The following is a 21,158-nucleotide window of genomic DNA, read 5'->3' as shown; positions in this document are numbered from 1 at the left end:
GAAGCTGAACTGTGGGTGAAGAGATGGCTCACGGTTAATAGCCTGTGTTGCTCTCGCAGAGGACATGGATTCCATTCCCAGCACCCCCACGGTAGCTCACAATCGTCCGTAACTCCAGCTTCAGGGGTCCAATGCCTCGTCTAACCTCCACTGGTACCAAGTAAGCACATGGTGCACGTATGTGCATGCGGGCAAAACACTCACACATAAAATAAAAATGGATAAATCTAATAAAAAAACAATTTTAATATTAATCTAAATTAAAGCTTTAGTTCTGCAGCTATACTAGACCTGTTTAAGGGAACAATCGCCATCCATACAAGGCTGGTGACTACCATCTTTGACAATGCAGTAGAAGAATACTTCCACCGTCACTAAAAATCCTATCTGCCAGAGCTTTTCTGTAGTTGAGGCTGGTATCCCCACTATGGTAAGAGGGTTTAACCAACACTCAGGACTCGTCCTTGAGAACACAGCTGGTTACGCTGAGCACATCTCCATCCTGATCCATCACAGAGCAGCTGTAGGCACTGGGTTGAGAATAACACCTAATAAACCCACTCACAAAGCTGTTGTGAAGGTAAACATTTACCTACCGAGCTCTAACCACAGGAAAAAGATGTGGGATTACACAACTTCAATTAGGAAATCACTGTGATGTGTACAATGAGTCTAGCGGCAAGGCCCACATGCAAGGTAACAGAAACATTCTCAGAGTGCATGCAAAGACAAAAGATCTGGAAATGGATCCAGTTCAAGTTTGAGAAATGAAGGCATCACACAACTTCCTCCATCTATCTTCTTTACTTTAGAAGATGACAGTAACTTCCTACTTGCTTTTCTTACCACTGTTTTTAAGGTTGTAGTTCAGGCAGGCCTCACAGTTACTACATAGCTGAGGAAAGCCTTGAACTCCTCATGCTCCTGCCCTCCATGCCCCACGTGCCTGGAGCCTGTCACTACATCAGGCTCCTACTTGCACTGGTGTTTGATTTCATTTTGTGTTGTATGCACATTGTGCATGGAACTGTGTTACATGAGGACATTTCCATACAAGTATATACTGTACATTGAGCTACCTGCTTTTTAAAAATTATATATTTATGGCCGGGGGATGGTGGCGCACGCCTTTAATCCCAGCACTTGGGAGGCAGAGGCAGGCGGATCTCTGTGAGTTCGAGGCCAGCCTGGGCTATCAAGTGAGTTCCAGGAAAGGCGCAAAGCTACACAAGAGAAACCCTGTCTCGGGAAAAAAAAAAAGAAAAAGAAAAAAAAATATATATTTATTTATATGTGCATTGGTGTTTTGCCTGCATGTACGTCTGTATGAGGGTGTCAGATCCTTCGGAAGTTACAGACAGTTGTGAACTGCCATGTGGGTGCTGGGAATTGAACCCAGGTCCTTTGGAAGAGCAGTCAGTGCTCTTAACCACTGAGCCATTTCTCCAACCCTGAGCTACTTGCCTTTTTAACCCCTAATTTCCCTATGGTTAAGATTAAGATAATCTTAGTAATAATTAGGAGTTGGAGAGATGGCTCAGCAGTTAATATCATGTACTACTTGTACAGAAGACCAGAGTTCAGTTCCCAGCACCTACATGGGATGGCTCACAACAGCCCCTAACTCCAGCTCCAGGGGATCTGAGGTCTTCTGGCCTCTTACAGAACCTGCACTCAACAGCACATATCTACACACACACACACACACACACACACACACACACACACACACACAATTAGTAATTTTAAAAAATACTCTAAAAGGATGAAGAATTAAATAATGGAGGCTGGCCAGGCTAACAGCTGGTGTGTACCACTTGGGGAAATCCAAGTATTTAAATGAATGAATGCAAAACCCAAGAAGGCTAATAGTTCAGACTGTGGCCCTAGCTTTCATCTAGACACGATGAAACAGCTTCCCCTTCCCAGACAGAGCAGACTATACTGCAGAGATCTAGCCAGGCATGGTACTGGAAGCCTGCAGCTCCAGCACTTGGAGGCAGTGGAACACATGAAGACAGGAGCAGAGGTTAAGACTAGCCTGGGCTACATGATGTTCTATCTCAGAGACAAAACAAAAACACAGAAATAAAATAAAAAGCACTAATGCTGCCTTTACAGATTGAGGTTAGATTTTTCCATCTAGACTCCTAGTTCCCTCTCTTCTAGGCTAATCTAAGAGAAGTCAATCAAACAGGATCCTTTCAGCTCTAAATCTTGTATCAAAAACTACAACAACACAACAAAAGGAACCTAGTAACTATTTGCATCAGGACATAATAACCTAAGTGCATCTGAGCCCAGGACAAACAGTTCATTTATCCTTTTTTAGTAATTTATTTATTTTTACTTTATGCACATTGGTGTTTTGCCTGCGTGTATGTCTGTGTGAGGGTGCTGGATCCTGGAGTTACAAACAGTTGTAGGGTGCTAGATCCCCTGGAACTAGAGTTACAGACAGTTTGTGAGCTGCCATGTGGGTGGGTGCTGGGAATTGAACCCAGGTCCTCTGGAAGAGCAGTCAGTGTTCTTAACTGCTGAGCCATCTCTTCAGACCCCAAAGCCATTCATTTGAAAAGCAAATGTTTTCCCCCATTTAGTCACGTGAGGAGAAGCCGCGCGTGCGCGCACACATACACATACACATACACACACACACACACACACACACACACACACACACACAATGCAGGCTAGCATATGGGAACAGAAGAAGCTGAAAGGGATAGTTCTCTCAAATACAAGTTCCTTTATCCCAAGGAATTGGATTTGGGCAATTTACCTTAAAAGGTTTTTAAAGATAGAGACATTATAAAAATAGTCATAGCCTAAATATTTGATTTCACCTCAAAACATCCAAACATACATTCCTTTGTTAGGTATTTTGTTGTGGTGGTGGTTTTGGTTTGGTTTTTTTGGTGTTTTTGACAAAGGCCAAGGCTTTCTCATCAGAGGAATTTGAACAAGTCTGCCCAGGCTGCACTTCCAGTACAGACACACAGACATTGTTTGTGATTTTGTTTATTTTGCTTTTTAAAAAAATGTATTTTGTTGAGCCTAGTGGTGCACGCCTTTCTTTAATCCCAGCACTAGAGGGGCAGACGCAGGTGAATCTCTGCATGTTCAAAGCCAACCTGGTTTACATAGTGAGTTCCTGAACAGCCAGGACTATGTAGAGAGATCCAGTCTCTCTCTCTCTCTCTCATACACACACACACACACACACACACACACACACACAATACATAGATACATAGATATAAGTTATGTATGTACGTCTGTGAGCGGGTATGTGCCCAGTGTGGGTGCTGGGAACTGAACCTCCAGAAGAGCAGCCAGTGCTATTAACCACTAAGCCATCTCCCTAGCTTCCAGACTCTGCATAAACCCAATCTTTTTCCTCCATCTTTTTTGCAAGTATCCTACCTATATTAAACTCACGAGTTTTATTTTAGCAAAATTCTTACCCTTACTGAATCTTTCTAACACATCTAATTTAGAAGCAAGTCGATTTTGACACTCATGTTTCATGGACTTACTGCACATGAAATTAAGCTGCGCACACGGGATGACTTCTACAATTGGAATGAGCAGGTTTAAGAACAGACAACTGGTCCACTCGGCACACAACTGTAAGTACAGAGCCGCACCTGTTGCCCTCAGCTAAAAACTGCTGCTGGTGTGCTGGTTAAAACCAGTTGGCACATGCTGGGCTGCCAGAGCGCTCTGTGGAGAGGAGAGCCAGCAGGGTCTGAACACATTCCCTTCGGATTCTGCTCCACTCCTGGTCCCTATGTGTGCCACGGCTATCCCAGCCTTAAATCCCAAGAATACTCACGCAAAAGGACAGCCTAAGAGAAAGAAAGCCGCCGGCTAGCTTTCAAGCACTGTTCAAATTCCACAATAAAAGGGAGGAAATAAAATAAGCCCCATTTTTTCTTTCTGATTACGGGAGCCAAATTCCCACATTTATCCAAGAGAAGAGTAAGAGCTGAACACAAGTTACTACAACACAAGACCCTCTGGTCGAGGAAGCTGGGCATCCTTTTGAGTCTCAGCCTTTTCTTGTCAGATGTAAGCTTGCCACAACAGTTCAGAACACAGGGCTAGCTAGCATCACAGAGGGGTCTCAGCTACCACAATGGTTGAGAAAGCCTGTCAGGATGATTAAGACATGAGGTAGGCATGACAGGTCTGTAGAACTCAGTCAGACCTGAAGCCAAAGACGGACCTTGGATCTGGTATGGTCGTAGTAGGAGAGTGGGAAGAAATAGGGTTTGGGCTTCTTTCTTCTGGCCTGGAGTCAGCTGGGGCACAGTGTCTGTTGACTTAAAGAACAGGAAACAGGAAAAGCCAGTGAAGAACAGCTCTTCAAGGAGAAGGATTTCCAGCATGGATGAGGAAGGGACTCATGAGCAAATGTCCTCCTCCCCCACCGGCTGCCTGAGGAGCAGCAGGCTGTTACTGGCTGCTGACGGCCAGTCATTTGTCTTCAGGAGTGGAGCTGATGGAGAGCTGGGCATGCTTCAGCAAATAGTCTCACACCCATGCTCATGCAAGCAACCTTAATTAAACTCAGTAGGGTTTGTTTTTTTAAGGCTTGAAAGCAATAAGGGGAATTGATGAAAAGAATTAGGGGGGTCCACAGGGAGTAGGAGGGGGTGAGAGAGAGTAATGAGAGGGGGTGAATAAACATGATCAACATATTATATAGATTTATGACATCATCAAACAGTACACTTTATTTTTTTTAAAGAGAGAGATCTGACAGTATTTAGCGACGTTGCCAACTCATCCAAATGCCTACCTGAACCCCACTATATAATGTCAAAAGGTCGTCACCATCCACTTCTTTGATTGGGATAGAGAACCCAGCTTACTGTTCACTGTTCGGCTGTGAGTGAGTCATCTGTATTACTCACTGCAAGGCTCAGGGCACATGGTGGAAAGGGGGCTGGAAAGGAGATATAAGCTGGAAGAAGGGCAGGAGAGTGTGGACTGCTATCTGCCACGCTTGGCCACTACAAACATCCACAGCAGCTGTGATTACTGTCACAGACCTGCAGACAACGGGGACCCTCAGCACCCTGCCCTGTAGGGAGGAGGGGCTCAGAAGGCGTCATCTCTGAGGATTTCTAGTCAGCTAGTTGGTGGTAGTGGTGGGGGTGGGGGTCTTCAATAATGTAGCCACAGGTAAGGTGCATAGGCTGCTGTAAGTAACTCTTAATAAAACCCACTGGGTCATCAAAAAAGAACTGGTCGGCCAATACAAAGCGGTCAGTCCTAAAACCATACCAACATACCACCAACAAAAACACACCCAGCAGGTCGTATTTATATGTGTGCATACATAAACACATATATGTTACAATAATAATCAGGGAAGAGGAGGCTATCAATTTGTGGGGAGGCATTTGGAAGTCGATGGAGGAAGGAAAGGGAAAGGGATGCAATCATATTTTAATTAACAATGATATAAAAATTTAAGACTGAAAAAGAACTTTGAGAGAGTAGAAAGAAACGTGAAGGCAGAAGAGAGGAGGTGGAAAGAGAACCGGGTTCGGTGGGCGCTGGAGGAGGGTAAGAAGGGTCACGGGGGTGAATGTGATCAAAGCACATTACATACACCATGGAAATGTCACAGTTCAGCACATTACTATGCACAGTTAACATATGCTAAAGAACACACACCTCCTTTAAAACCCGGTTCAGCTGCGGATCCTCAAGCACGCAGCTCAAAAGCCGGTTTCAAGCTGCAGCTGCAGACAGCAAAGGAATTAGTCATTTCAATGGCGGAAACCTGAACTGCCTTAAAACCATAAGCTACCCAGGAATTTTAGTTTCACAACGAGGCAAATCTGACTACCAACAATTACCAAACTTCCTTAGAGGGTTCCAAGATGAATATGTGCTTCAACTCCGCAAGCCACATTCCCTGGGGGAGAGGTGACTAAGAGGCTGACTTGGGACGGTGTGGGACTAACAGATAGACAAGGGACTGCTGGGGCACACGCATGTCACATCGGAGCGAACGAAGGTGGGTTGGAGGAGAGCTGTTAATTAACGCTGGGGAGACCGTGATGCGCAGATGAATCGGCCTGCTGACGACCTTTCTAAGAATCTCTCCAGGATTTCAGACACAGCCTCTGGCCCAGTAAAGAGATCATTTGAGCAATTATCCTAAAAAGTCTTGGGCAAACAAACTAATCCAGAGCCTTAATATTGCTCAATCTTGAGACCTGCCCCACAGCAAAGAATCCATACCTGGTACTGTACACCTGGTTAAAAGCTCATGACCAGGGCAGTCATAGGCCCAAAAGGACTGGGGCAGGGGGGCAGGGACGGGGATGGGGACAGGGACGGGGACTACTACTGTTGTTTTGCTCAATGGACAGTGTCATACTGCCTTCCAAATGTTTGTTTATACCCAGAGATTAGTGCTGCTCTCAACATTAGTCAGAGCAGCTTTGGTTTGCAGTGAGCAATGGTTAATACAGAGGCTCAGAACTCTTCAACGTGCTAGAATGAGTAACTGTGGAGAGCCCAGCCCTGAAAGGAGACATCTCTATCACTCACTCCAAATCCTGGGAAAGACTGCAGAAGACAAGAGAGAAAGGGGGTAAGAGCTGGAAGATGAAAAGAGATTCTGTCTTCTTAACATGACATGGCTGTTGTACATGAGCTCACAAGCAATCCTGCTACACCTCACAAAGATAAAACCCACAAGTCGGATCTTTCAAGTTGTGCCTTATTCAGCGAGCTGGCGATCAGAGTGGACTGGATTAGAATCCTAAAGATCTGTCTGTTTTCCATCTCATCCTTACTCAGCAAATTACACAGAGGGGAAAACAAAGGTGCTCGATCATTCCACATTGGACTAATAAGAAATGTAATTTCCATAGGTAAATCCAGTTTTAAACGAATGTTATCCACTCGAAAGCAAGCGCATGTAAGCTGAGAACATGAGAGATCCATGCCAAAGATCTACACACGGAAATTATAGAGAACTCTTGGTATACACTCACGTCTTTCCAAAGGCTGGTTTTTACAAAGTTTGATGTCCGGCCCTCCACGAAATGGTGGTAAAAACCTAGTCAATGGTCAATTTGCTTGAGCATTTTCTTTGTTTTCAAGACAGGGTTTCTCCATGTAACAGTCCTGGCTGTCCTGGAACTTGCTCTGTAGACCAGGCTGGGCTCAAACTCACAGAGCCCTGCCTGCCTCTGCCTCCCAAGTGCTGGGATCAAAGGTGTGCGCCACCACCACACAGCACTTGAGCATTGTTTGAACAACCCCGGTAGCCTGCTGCTGCTATAAAACACTCAGATTCCTTTACCGCATGAGGTCTAAGAGCCTCCAAACAAGAAACAACGTGGTATTACCCGGGTTTCCTTAAATGCAAGGACATGAGACAAAGTCTTACATGATGCAGCTGTTGGGTGTCATGAGGTGGAACCAGAGTGACAGACTGGAAAGTGACAGAGAGGAGGAGGAGGAGAAGCTGGTGGACAGTGACTGGGAAGCCAATTACCCCTGCAGCCTGAGGCTCATTATGGAAACCTCAGAAGGTAGGTATCCTGTACCTCAGAACTGCCCAATTTACTGACCCAAGTGAAAGTCTCAAACCACCACCTTCCGTGATGATCCCCTTTGGGATGGTAGTTCTTCGCACATCCAGATATGCTGAGGTCAGAAAAGCTAAGCCTGGGTCATCCACGCAGTTAGAGTCTACACCTACCGGAGGTTCACACAGCGACAGACAGAGGCAAGCCATGTGGAGGCAGGCTCCACACACGGACGGGTTCAATGCCAGTCTTAGACCACACACTTGGAGAATGAGTTTTCACTTCTTCAGCCAGTGTTTATTCTAGGGAAGGCAGGTACACTACAGAGACCCTTCCCTCAAGTCTGACATCCAGACTAAGACGACATGACCAAGCCCAAGAGCTGGTCAAACACACCACCAACGTGATGAGGGTCTCTTTGCTCCTTACCATTCAGATCAATATTTGATAATCCCTTGTTATTTATTTACAGATTTATTTATTTATTTATGAGATTTTTTTTGGGGGGGGGATGGTCTCATTCTGTAGCTCAGGCTAGTCTCTAACTCACAATAATTCCCCTGCCTCATTTTCCAGAGAGCGGGGATTATAGGTACACTACTGTGCCCAACTATTCGTAAGTATCTTTAAAAAAAAAAAGTTAAAGAAATCTAGGAGCACGCACAGACACCATGACAGACTGCAGAGAACTCTAAGTGGGATGCCGACGTGTGGGAATTCAAAGACAGAAAGTGGCCAAAGCCCATACACGATGGGGGTTTCCGAGGAAGCGGGAATGTGAGCGGGGTAGCAGGCCCTCACACAAAGCTGTTACTACTTCATCATTCACTTCCTCCTGCCTACCTCCCCCCAACTGGTTTCACTGTAGACCACCAGGGCATCGCAGTAAGCATGGCTGAGTGAACTAAATCATCTAATCTGTAACTCTTCAGGGAAAGGACTGTTACTCTTCCACAAAGGAGATAAGAACCTGCCTAAGGTCACAGAGCTTGGCAAACCCTGCTGGAGCATCCTGGTTTCACAGCCTGCAGTCTCCCCCCAAAATGCTCCAAGGCTGCCTCTCAGCAGAAGGAGAACAAGGAAAGGAAGTGAGACATCTGCATTTAGGGCAGGCTGGCTGGGAAAGGTCTGCTCGGGAAGCCTCCCAAGGGAAATGAGTCTGTCGAGCAGCTGGAAACCCTAATGGCCTCGCAGCCATTTCCCATAGAGTAAAACCCCAAGCTGGGGCCGCCAGCGAGCAGGACAGAAGGTCTTTAGGAAGGTCACCACATCGCTTGGCGATGATGCCACTGGACGCTCAGCATGGGTGAACAATAGGCACGATCACTCTGTGCTTTCAACTCACTGGGCTGTTCCTCTTTCTTTAGCGTTCCTTATTGCTCTGCCATCACCGCCCCCCCCCCATGACCAGCTGTGATCAGAAGAGGCCTGAGAGAGTGAGAGGAAGATCACTAACAACCTTTTTTTTTTTTTAAAGGCCCTGGTTTTCTTTTTTTTTTTTTTTTTTTTTTTTTTTTTGGTTTTTCGAGACAGGGTTTCTCTGTGTAGCTTTGCGCCTTTCCTGGAACTCACTTGGTAGCCCAGGCTGGCCTCGAACTCACAGAGATCCGCCTGCCTCTGCCTCCCAAGTGCTGGGATTAAAGGCGTGCGCCACCACCGCCCAGCTAAGGCCCTGGATTTCAATTCAAGACTCTTGAAGGAGAAATGAAACTTCGCTGAGTAAATCTCTCTCTCTCTCTCTCTCTCTCTCTCTCTCTCTCTCTCTCTCACACACACACACACACACACACACACACACACACACACACACCCCTACCTAATACTGGCTCCACTGAAGATTCAGTGTATAGGGCAGTATGGTCAATTTGTCATTCAAAATACTAGCTGCTTCTCCCTGGAGGATCAACCTCCCATCTGTGGCTTGCAAGCTTGGCCAAGTAACTTACAGGGCTACTCTTTACCAGACTATTATCCATCCTCATCCTGATGAGTTTGGGATGATCATTCACTACAGCCAATGACATTCAAGGCAAAGTGACCCATCAAAGTCAGCTCAGGATCCAGCATGTCTTTCTCCTCGGCCACCAGAAATGCAAGCCTGGGTTGGGTGCTGGAGTCAAAACAGACCAGCCCTCAAAGATGGAACTGGTAAAAACCTTCAGTAAGAAATAACTCTTTGCACCGGGCGGTGGTGGCACACGCCTTTAATCCCAGCACTCGGGAGGCAGAGGCAGGCGGATCTCTGTGAGTTCGAGGCCAGCCTGGTCTACCAAGTGAGTTCCAGGAAAGGCGCAAAGCTACACAAAGAAACCCTGTCTCAAACCCCCCCCCCCAAAAAAAAGAAAGAAAGAAAGAAAAGAAAAGAAATAACTCCTTGCTATGTAAGCCACCAAAACTTAGTCAATTTATTATCTCAACACAAAGCTTTAACCTGACGGAGACAGATGGTAGGCCTGTGTGCATACTGGTCTAAAAGCACTGTTTTGGGAGGTTGTGTAAGCTTTGGGAGGTGGGGCCTAGCTGGAGGGAGTGGCCTTGAGGGTTCCAGCCTAGCTCCACTTCCCTGCTCAGGCTCTCTGGTTCCTGATCCCCCATGATGTGAAGGAGAAGCCATGGAGCTGGCCGCCGCCACTCCTGCAACAGGATGGTCTATATACTCTCAAACCTTGAGCAATAAAGAAATCCCTTCTCCCTTCAGTCACTTCTTATCCACAGCAATAGAAAAAATAACCGTCATTGTCCCAAAGCTTAACCCACCAATGGGCTGCCTCAAACTAGGTGTGTGATGGCTCACGCCTCACTTTCCTGTGTACATTACTTCTCACTTGTATATCATACACACACTATATATATTATATTACATATATATATTTGGTTTTTTGAGACAGGGTTTCTCTGTGTAGTTGTGGTGCCTGTCCTGGAACTCACTCTCTAGACCAGGCTGGCCTCAAACTCACAGAGATCCACCTGCCTCTGCCTCCCAAGTGCTGGGATTAAAGGCGTGTGCCGCCGCCGCAGCCACACACACACACACACACACACACACACACACCCCGGCCCTATATTGTATATTTTGAGGCCAGTGGCATAACTGTTTCAACAGAAATTTAAATGGAATAAACTTAAAAATCAAGATGCTATCGGACATGGAGACACATACTGTAATATGCCAGGACGTGGAGGCAGAGGCAGGGGGTCATGCATTTTGAGACCACATTGTGCTACTTAGCAGTTACACACCTGGTTCAGGGCTAGTGAGACACACACAGAAAGACCCTGTCTCCAAAAACCAAGTCAAGATTCTGAACAGGTTCCTCGTGCACAAAGATTTTTCATGGCTACTTTTTTCTAAGTTTCCAAATCAGGTCAGAATGAATTTAGTGGACACTCTTAATGAGATTCACCAATGAATATGGCATAAAAATACACACACAAACGAGATGAATGAAACCGGTCTCAAAACTTAAGGAGTCTCTGGTTTCTAATACATATTCCCATTCTCCTAGGATCCAGTGGGCTGGGAATTCCTCTCCCTGGTAATCTTAGTTGCCGCTAGAGATCCCCAGTCCTCAGGTTTCTCCTCCGAGGGCTCAGTGTGAAAGCTGTGTCCTCTCCTGGTCCTCTCACTCCTCCTCTACAGAAACCCACCCTGAAGAATTAGGAGTCTGCGGATTTCCAGTGTCTTCCCTCCACCAATCCCAAGACTCAGAAACAGTTTAGGTCGGGAGTAAGGCATGAAAGGATATAAAGTATTCAGAGGTAACAACAGCGAAGCCATGTCTACATAAAAACATCTGCACCACCCACACCTCTTACCTCAGCCCTGAATGCTCACAGCTGAGCCACACTGCATTCCTCCCAAAGGCTCTCTCTCACTTCCAGAGCTTTTTCTCTCAGCTTACCCACGCTTGTTATTATAACTTATCACAAGTTTACCAACACCTGTCCATGGCCACCTCGGACTTCATTTCCTCATTCGGCCCTGCTGTCGGGAAAGCCACGCCACTGGGGTTCCAGGACAGGGGCCGGGCTCCAGCAGCCCTAAGAGGCCAGGCTCAGCCCCGTGGGTCAATACCTCAATTAAAGGCAGAAATCACAGTGACTACCAGTGATGATTCACCTCAACCATCTCTGCGCTTGCGCACAAAAAGTGAGGGAGCGACCCCTGATAAAATAAGTGTATTACGGAGAAGAATGACTGTTTTCAATTTCTAAGAAAATTATAAATTCCTCCCCAAGTGATACTACTTATCAAGAGAAATAAGTTTCATCTGAATTTCCTTTTGCACAACAGAAAAACAACAGAGTTCTGTTTGTTTTGAACAGAAGTCCTACTCGTGGGGTCCAAAGTTACCTTCTTGGAGGATGGCGCCTTCCTGCTTTTTGAGCCTCCCCCCCCCTCATCACACCCCACCCCACGGGGTCCAGTTCCACAGGTGGACAGACATCGTCTGCACTGACGACTTCCTGTGTCCTCATGCTCTCATTCACTGGCGCTCCCACCAGAAACAAGTTCGCATTTGATTTCGGTCACACCAGGGAACACACCCCGGCTTCCAACTCCGGCCAGGGCTGAAACAATGCAAACTGTACTTCTGGACACCCAGCAAATCCTTTTCAGAGTCCTGCCTCTTGTCACCTTAGTCCGTGTATTGTTTTTACGTTCCACAGAAGCGGCATTGATGGCCTGCCAGCAGCGCTGAGTGGGTCTGGGGAGGTATTGTTTGGTTGGAAGAAAGTTTTCTGCCTATCTAGATTTAAAAGAGGCAGGGAGGAGGGTATTGGTTATATTATAAAGTAGGTCCCCTTGGGGGAAAGGATAAAAGCTTTGGATTGCCTGAGTCTTAAATAATGGCTCCACTTTGCTGACCCCAACTGCGACAGGTGTAGCCAAGTCCACAAAAGACAAATCCCAACCGGGGGGAGGAAAAAAAACCCACATGCAAATGCAGCCTCTCCTCTCCCCCAAACAAATTAAGATCCCATAAAGAAAAAAAAGAAAAAACTGAAGCCCGCTCCAAAGCGGCGTCGTCAATGGGGGGAAAGGCTCGGGGTTTTGCCCATCCATCAAAGCCCGCACTCCAAATCGTGACAACGTGGAGTCCCCCCATCATTCAACCCTTTTGTCCCGACAGAGACACACGGCGGCCCATGCCCAACACTAAGCATCCAGTATAAAAGCGTTGAGACGGTCAGGCGGGGCCAGCCGGGCACACAGTTTGGTTTCTAATTAGCCAGTTTAAGCGAGATGGTCTGCCTGTGCTTGGGGAAGCAAACCTCCAGAAGCTGATGGAAAGCTGTCCCCTGACAATGGTGGGCGTGCTCCCTTCTGACGTCCACTGTCGTGTGGACACACTGCTAAAGGTCATGTAAAAGGTCCTTTTAGGGGCTGGAGAGATGGCTCAGCGGTTAAGAGCACCGGCTGTTCTTCCAGATGGACCCGGGTTCAATTCCCAGCACCCACGTGGCAGCTCACAACTGTCTGTAACTCCACTTCCAGGGGACCTGACACCTTCATACCAATGCACATAGCAGTTAAATACATTATTTTTTTTAAAAAAAGATTCTTTTAAAGAAATTAATTGGTTTTCAAACAGTTTTGAAAGAAGCATCACTGCACATAAATTGTCCATGTGATTCTTAATCGTGACTTTTTGATCCTCAATGTATATAATTTATATCACTGGCTAAAGAGTTATGATTTTTTTAGAAAACACTCCAGCCACAGAATCCATACATTGTATAGATGGCTCTTCCCTGAACTTTTTTCAGCTCCGTTAATCTCTCACCCCACACATCAACCTAGATTCCTCCATCCGCTGTCACATCTTCAAATCACAGAAATGGCAGCTTAGAGCAAAAGAAAACAACAGCACTTGGTTGTCGCGACTTCCTCACACTCGACCCCCGCCTCTTGAAGAAATATCGTATCTTTAAAACTGAAGTAGGCCGGGCGGTGGTGGCGCACGCCTTTAATCCCAGCACTCGGGAGGCAGAGCCAGGCAGATCTCTGTGAGTTCGAGGCCAGCCTGGGCTACCAAGTGAGTTCCAGAAAAGGTGCAAAGCTACACAAGAGAAACCCTGTCTCGAAAAAAAAAAAAAATCTTAAGTGATTCAGAAAAACTGCTATCTGATTCCTGTCCTCAGCAACAGGCACATACTTCCTTTCTCCCCGGCTTACAATTCCACGGAAGTGTGTCACTTTAATACACGGGGATTTTGAACCTTTTAAAAAGGAATACATAAATGACTAACTGCTTCGGGGCAGAAGGGAGTTTACTGTCCACAGCTGCAGCCCTAACTCCAGGGACAGAGACTGGCATGAAGCAGGTACTCAAGAGCAGTATTTAATCGGCAAGCAAGCAACTTGGTTCTCCATTTCGTTCAGTGGAGTGGACGAAAGGGTAATTAGATCTCTTGAAGGATATCATATGCCATTTCCGCCGGAAAAGTTGAAAAGACTTTCAGTTAGGAGAAAAAGGAAGAAATACTTCTGCACTGGGGAAGTAACTAAATCATTTCACTCCTAAAGGTCTTTCTAGTTCCTAGACACTATAACATAGACACCATGCCCCAAGAGAGAGCACATGCCATCTACCTAAGGCCAGATTCCCAGGCAGCGTAATTACCATACATTGTTCAGAATAAACAGCTGCTTTGAGATGTGGATGCAAAAATACTAATCCATCCAAAACGGAGACACATCCACAGGAGAAAAGCACTCTTACTAGACTAGGTGCACTCTGGAAACACCCCATGTGCTTCGGGTCTTCTCGGGGCCATGGCCTGAGGCCAGTGCGGAAACGGTCAGGCTATGAACACAGATTAAAAATGGAATAAACAGCATCACATTAAACTTCAGCTTCTGCTTGGTCACCGACAACACATCTCTCTACCTAAGAAATGTGCGCACTTCGCCTTGAAATTTAAGCAGTTGTAACTGAATATATACATCTCATAATCGAGAAAACACAGCATTTGATGAACGGGGTAGGTAGCTCAGTAGTAGACTGTAAGCACAAGGAACCTGTATTTAATACTCAGAATGTAAAACCATCACAAAAAAACCAGGCATTCATCATCCAAGCGTTTCTGTTCATTAAAACTCATTTGTTATCCACGGCAAATATCACACTCGGATGTCTAAAACTGAGAGCAACTTACCAAAAGTCATTCTTCTTCTCTCTGGACAGGAACGGTGGTTTGTACAGACAGGAGAAAGATTTATGTTTTCCTCAACAACTCTTTTTAAATTTTTTTTTTAAATGAATTCTAAAGAACTAAGGCAACTCCGTTCATGAGTAAGTCCACTTCGGAGTGGCTCTCTCCCTTCCCTTCCCATCCCTTTCCTTTCTTTTGTCCAAACCCCAGGACAGATAAAGGGACTGGAGAGGTAAAAAATTTCAGCGTTATAGATGCGGCACAGAATTCTCAGGAGCAGGGCTTGGGGAATCTTCTGCACTCACTGGAGCTGTTCTGAAGGCCCGAAGTTTCAGAGACCACCCACTTAAAAGATCCACGATCCCAGAGAGTAAACACCCCAACCATCCTATGCAAATGTGATCACACATTCTCAGTTGCCTCCTAAAAGCCTTATTCAGCTCCCTAGTTCACTCCTGATCATGCTTACAACTGGGACTGGGCTGGGGTGTCTTGTCTTTAAGTTTCAAGTAATTTGATCTTAATTCCAGTGACAACAGAGAATATGCAGAAAGAAGCACTCTTTTCTGTATACACATAACTTTAAAAATCTCCTCTATTATCTGAATGAGAGGTCTTACACAAGAACTCTGTAGGATTAAGCTCACATATGGCCAGCAGACCCTACGTTGGACATGATTACAAGTAACACAACTAAATCTTAAACCCACATATTGTTCCTATTTAACTGACATATATGAACCTACTAATTTATTGGAAATGTGCAGCAAATTATTTCTTCCACCTCCCCCAACCCTCAAGAATGCACCCACAATAAGTGTTGCTGAAAAAGACACCCCTACACAGGATACTTGCATTCCCAGACGCTTGCCAATGCAGCTAAAACACATATTGTTATTTTAGTTCTTTGAATCCGTGCCCTGAAAATAAGTGTGGGGAGGGCAAGATTTAACCTTGGTTTCTAAAGAGATCGGCACAGAGACTATGCAAATTCCCTCAGTAATGACAGCCTAGGACCAATTAACAAGAGCACAATTCAGACAAAATTCTTAAGGCTATGTCATATAATAGAGTTCAGAAGGCCTAACAAACTCACAAGAAGACTGAGCGATGACCAGTGCACATTTCCTCACCATGGAAAAAGTCTTTCAAAGCACCTCAAAACAACAGAAAAAACCAAACCCAGTGGTTTGGTTTTGTTGCAAGGGGTGACCCCAAGACTTCCGGGGGGGGCTGAGACTCCTCAGGGGTGCAGAAGGTGTCTGGAGGGGCTAGTAGGAGAAGAGCCAAGAGTCTGAGTATCCGGACTTTCCTAGCTTTCAGCATCTACCTAAGACTTTTCTCTATCTCTGCAAAATGTCAGGCCACCACCTGCAGCCAGCTGCAAAGTTCGAAAGGGATGAAAAAGAAGATGGGGGGACTAGCCAGGGATGGACTCCACCGGAGGCGCCCCAAAGGCAGAACAGGCATAAGTGGGGGCTTTGATCGTCGACAAAGAAAATGAGAAAGAGAAAAGAGGACTCCGCCTTTCCCACTGGGCTTGGCTCCTTTCAATAAAAAGGAAAGGCCGCCGCCACCGCCTCTTCCCTCCTTTTCACCCTAGGCTAGTGAGCAGACCCTGAACTACATCCTCAAAGTCCCACTCGCTCTGGCTGGCTCCGGAGTCGCAAACCCAGAGCCGTATACTCCAAGAGGCGTGGCCCGTGGCGTGTACCCCGACCCAGAGTCGGGATAGGAGCATCCCCTCCGCCTTCGGGAGCTGGGGCACTCCTCCTCCAGGCACCCACCCTCCCTTCCTCTTCCTCGAGCCCCGCATTCAGTACCGCCGCCCCCGGCCTGCCAGCCGCAGAGTATTTCAGTACTTCCACCCACCCCGAAAGAGAGCCCTTTGAAAACTTTGTGTGTGTGTCTAGGGCTTTGTCCACATCCTGGGCAGGGCCGGGTCACCCGGGTGGGCGCCTGAGGGTGTCCGGAATTTCACAATACACCGGGGGTAAGCCACCACGGAAATCCCACCCCTTGGACCCGCTTCTACAGCCGTGTGACACAGCGCTTCGGCTCCCAATTCCCATGCCCCGATCGCCCCCGGGGCGCGGGAGAACCGCGAGGGAACCCTCCGCAGCCGGCGCCTTCCTCCACGATCACCAGCCGAGCGGTGTGCGCGGGGAGAGGAAGGTAGCTGGGGAAAGCAGCGGCTCAAGCTACCCCTTTAAAGGGCGCCTCGCAGAGGGGTCCTTTTTTTCCTCCCGCATCCCCGAAATAGGGGCGCGCCAAGGAGATCTACTGTTGCATCAGGTAGGCTCTGAGCCTGCCGGCTCCCCTAGCTCCCCTCCGCCCCAAACGCGCGCCCAAATGCATGCACACACCCACAGCCCTGGCAGCCACCACCCAGAGCCCCTTCATGGTCCCCGCAAGTCTCCACCCGCACGCGCCCCGAAGCGGAGCCCACCCGGCGCCCCGGGATCAGCGCGCTGGGGAAGCGAGGCCCCGGCACTCACACTCGGTCTCCCCACAGCCACGGCCATCGCGACTGCGGCTCGGGTTGCGCCCGACTGCTCTCCGCCGACACAGGCTGCTGCTGCTGCTGCTGCTGGCGCCCCGGTTCCCGCTGGCCTCCCCCGCGCCTCCCTCGCGGCTGCGCCCTGCTCGCGCCCGGCTCCCGCGCGCCTCCAGCCGCATCTGCTCGCCCGCGCCGCCCCGCCCGCTTTATTCCAGCAACATGGCCTCCCGCCTGGACGCGACCATTGGCTGCCCCGGGACGGGGGTGCATGGAGCGCCCCGGCCCCGGCCAAGCGCTCGAACGCAGTGGGCAGACCATCAGCCCGGTCAGCTGGTAGGATGAGGCTCTCTAGAATCAGCCACCGTCCCTCCTGTGACTTTCTTCCGTGCCACTAAGGCGTCCCGAGCCTGGGCGCTGCCTGCCTCCCCACCCGCTGCAACACATGCTGGAGTCCGCGTAAAAGCCTAGGCGCGGAGGTCCCAACCCCGGGCTGCCACGCGCTGCGCGGAGCCGGCACCTGGAGCTGCTATGGGGTGGGGCGGGCAGGCTAGGGCACTACTGGGCGCAGGGGCTGCATCTCGAGGAAAGTTGCCCTGGTGGCACGCCCTACCCGGAGGAACCCGCTTAGAAGGTGTGGTGGGCAACCCACTAGGGCCGAGCGTGCCCCACAAGCAAAGAATTGCTGGTCTGCTGGGCTTCCCATCAGAAAGGAGACTAAGCTAGCTGCTGGAAGCCGTCGCTGTGGCGTGTCGCCGGGCTGGGGACCGCTTTTGGAGAGGAAGAGGCTGTAGTAGTTGGTGCCGTGGACGAGCCAACCCCCGGCTGCTGGACACAGGAGAAAAACTCCGGTGCCCGCTGGAGAATTTAGGTCGTTGTGGGCTTGCTCCAGAGCGTTTTCCACGGTATCACTGGAGAGGTCACTGGTGCGCAGAGGTCAGCCGACGTCATTAGATCCCCGGAGACAGACCAGATGACCCAGGGGCCGGAGGAGGCGTGCATGCTCAACCCTGGCTGCGGGGTGTGGGGCTAAGGTGAAGGCGCAAAGCGGGCGACAAGTGGGTGCGACTGAACAGCGTGTGGGACTGGGTAGCTCCTCCATCATCGGGAAGGATTCTTCCAACAGATGTTGGAGCATTGGTGTCTGGGTGGCAGGCGAAATGGTGGGGTCCTTGTGCATGCATCTGACCTAGGCTGTCACACTGAGGGGTGTCCCGCGCTGTAGATTCCCACGGGACCTAGGACCACAAGAGGATAGCTACCTGAGTGAGTTGAGGACACCAGGTGGGTTGAAGCACGGGGAAAAGAGGCACTGAAGGGCTGTGTTCAGCCCACGTGAACGCGCCCTCAAGGGAACTAGGTCTATTAACAAACTGCCTGTTTGAACTGGGGCACCTCAGAGTCTGAACTGAGACTTCAAACATCTAAGTTTCTGGGGTCCTTAAGTGTACCTCTCCTGTCCCACCCACGGTGGGCCGCAGGCTTCAGACGCCCTGCCCAGCCTTTGGCTGAGGATGAGTGGCCCTGCATCGCTGATCGGATGCTGGGCTGCTCTGGTAGGTGAATGAGGAGCACGAAGCCTCCCAGGCGAATCCCACCCTTGACGGATTGTGGCGGATGAAGACTGAGAGGGGCTCGGACATAAGGCCTGCACTAACTTTGGCTTTGATCATTTGCTGTTCTATAGACAGCACATCTTTTGAGAATGGGGACCTCATTTATGCCAAACACACACACACACCCTGTCAGGGTCGTGAGATGTCACGTGGGCGGGTGCTGTACAAGAGCTCTCAAAAACAAGAATTCCTTTTCCCTGTGACCCTAATCCAATGCTTTCTTGCTCTTTGGTTGAGGGAGGGTAGCAGGGCAGGTGAATGAAAGGCTGATGTATAATTTCTTGTCCAAACTGAAAACTTTTAAGATTAAAAAGGGAGGCTAGTGCTGTCTATACCTTCAGATGACAACAGGCAGGAACTATGACTTACTGGGCACCCCAGCCATTGTTGCAGATGAACTAGGCAGTTGGGAGGTTGTCATAGTACACACATGAACTCAAGGTAAGAGTGCGCCTTTGTCTTCCGGCTTCTAGCCCACAATGTGCATGTTCTACAGAACCATCCTCTGAGCCAAACAACTGCCATCTTGGGGCCTTCAGCTGTACCTGTTTGCAGAAGATGGTCCCAGCTGTGCTTGTTGACTGTTTACATCCCCTCACAGAGGGCCAGTGAGGCTCAGGAACCTCACGGAGTATCCAGCCAGTCACTACCACGTTTTCTGTGTACCTCTGCCTCAACTGCACTTGGCCTTCAGGAAGGGCTAGCGTGTATAGGCTGGATAGATTAGGAGAGAGGGGATCTATCTATCAGAAAGCCCTCATCCCTGCTGGGTGATGTCCGTTTTCGATGTGGCCTCTAGAAAGGGAGCACCTACCCTCCAGTAAGTAACCCGTTACCTGTGGTCCAGGGAAGCCCAATAAATTCATTGGTTCCCAGAGAACTTTGGTAGAAGGGTGTCTCACTTTGCCTCAGGACCTTAGGAGGAAGGGGAGATGTTGCTAGTGTCTCCCCCTGGGAAGGAACTTAACATTGCAATAAAGCTGAATGATCAATAAATATTTACATAGTCTATAAATGTTGAGTCACATTTGGATGGAGATGGAAGCAGGGCTAAGGCTGTGAACAATCATTATTGCATGGGCAGAATTCAGTACTTGATTCTGAGGGCAGTGAAGAGCCCAAGGGGTTAGTAATTATAGAAGTGACTTCCAATTTTCATTTTAGAAAAGATATGTAATGAATATTTGACATTGTGACTGGTGTAGGATCGATTCTCCTTTTTAGTGGGACCCCTGATTATTTGGAGAGATTTTCAAGTGAATGTTACACCTTGATAGGAAGTCAAAGTCTCTTATAAAACATTCCTGAAGATAAAGCACCCATCAGACCCTTCATTTCATCCCCCTTAGAGCCCATAAGTGATCACCTGATCTAAGCTTGGTGAGTACACACTGTTAAATTTGAATCTGGAGTTAAGTGACATAAGACAACTTATGCATTCTATAGTTTATTCTTATTTTTTAAGTAAGTTATCTAGATTGTTTCTGTAGCTTTCCATTTTCTTTTTTAAAAATCTAATGTAAGAGCACTTTGACCACAGTACAAGAAAGAGATACATTCAGAAAACACCAAGCATAATAAGAAACAAATCGGATACAATGAGAAAGACACAAAACAAATACACCAAGATGGACTATGAAACAGCCTGGTCTATGTAACAGTTCCAAGATACACAGGGCTACATAGTGAGACCCTGTCAAAAAAAAAAAAAGCGTTAGAAATCATCACTACTTCCATTTAGAGAATAAAGTAATAGATCTGGACTCCTGCAATATTATGTTAAGATGTTCAATAAAACATTTAAATGCATGCAAATTAGAGAGGAAAACTTAAAACTTTATTCAAAGATGACATGAACTTATATAGAGGAAATCTTAAGGATATTAAGAATGTATAGGATACAAGATTAATACTCAAAAAGCAATTGTATTTGTACATATTTGCAATGGACAATACAAAAATAGAATTTAGAAAACACTTTCATTTATATTCACAACAAAATGAATAAAGAACTTAAGAGGATGGTTTTAAAGACATGAAAAATATTTCTGGAAACAAATTTTAATGAGATACTGGGAATTGAACCCTGGATCTTGCAGAGGGTTTGCCAGGCAAGCACTTCATAATGAGATAAATCCCATCCTCACCCCAATTTTTGAATCCAAATAAATAGAAAACAACGGAAAAACATGAGGTGACAGACTCTCCACACTGATCTATGGATTCAGCAGTCCTTTTCAGCAACTCAACTAACCTGTTGGTAAAAACCGATGGTTCGATTCCACCATGACTATGGAAGTACTGAGACCCAAAACAGCC

At 47.6% G+C, this 21,158-nt stretch overlaps 1 protein-coding gene across 10 annotated transcripts in view; it reads right to left on the bottom strand.

Moving 5' to 3' along the window:
- Positions 1 to 17,379, bottom strand: part of Septin11 (septin 11) — an 88,651-nt gene extending 71,272 nt beyond the window's left edge. For all 10 annotated transcript variants that reach the window (XR_003735872.2, XM_028881933.2, XM_028881935.2 and 7 more), the window contains exon 1: positions 17,225 to 17,379. Coding sequence is in view for 9 of the 10 variants with exons in the window: in XM_028881933.2 (XP_028737766.1) it covers positions 17,225 to 17,251 (27 nt within the window). In the remaining variant the exon portion in view is untranslated. The remainder of the gene's footprint in view (positions 1 to 17,224) is intronic.
- Positions 17,380 to 21,158: the final 3,779 nt, after the last annotated feature.

Source organism: Peromyscus leucopus, chromosome 10, assembly GCF_004664715.2.
Source record: "Peromyscus leucopus breed LL Stock chromosome 10, UCI_PerLeu_2.1, whole genome shotgun sequence".
NCBI lineage: Eukaryota > Metazoa > Chordata > Mammalia > Rodentia > Cricetidae > Peromyscus > Peromyscus leucopus.
Note: the sequence above shows the minus strand (reverse complement) of the source record. Positions and strands in the feature narration are given on the sequence as shown.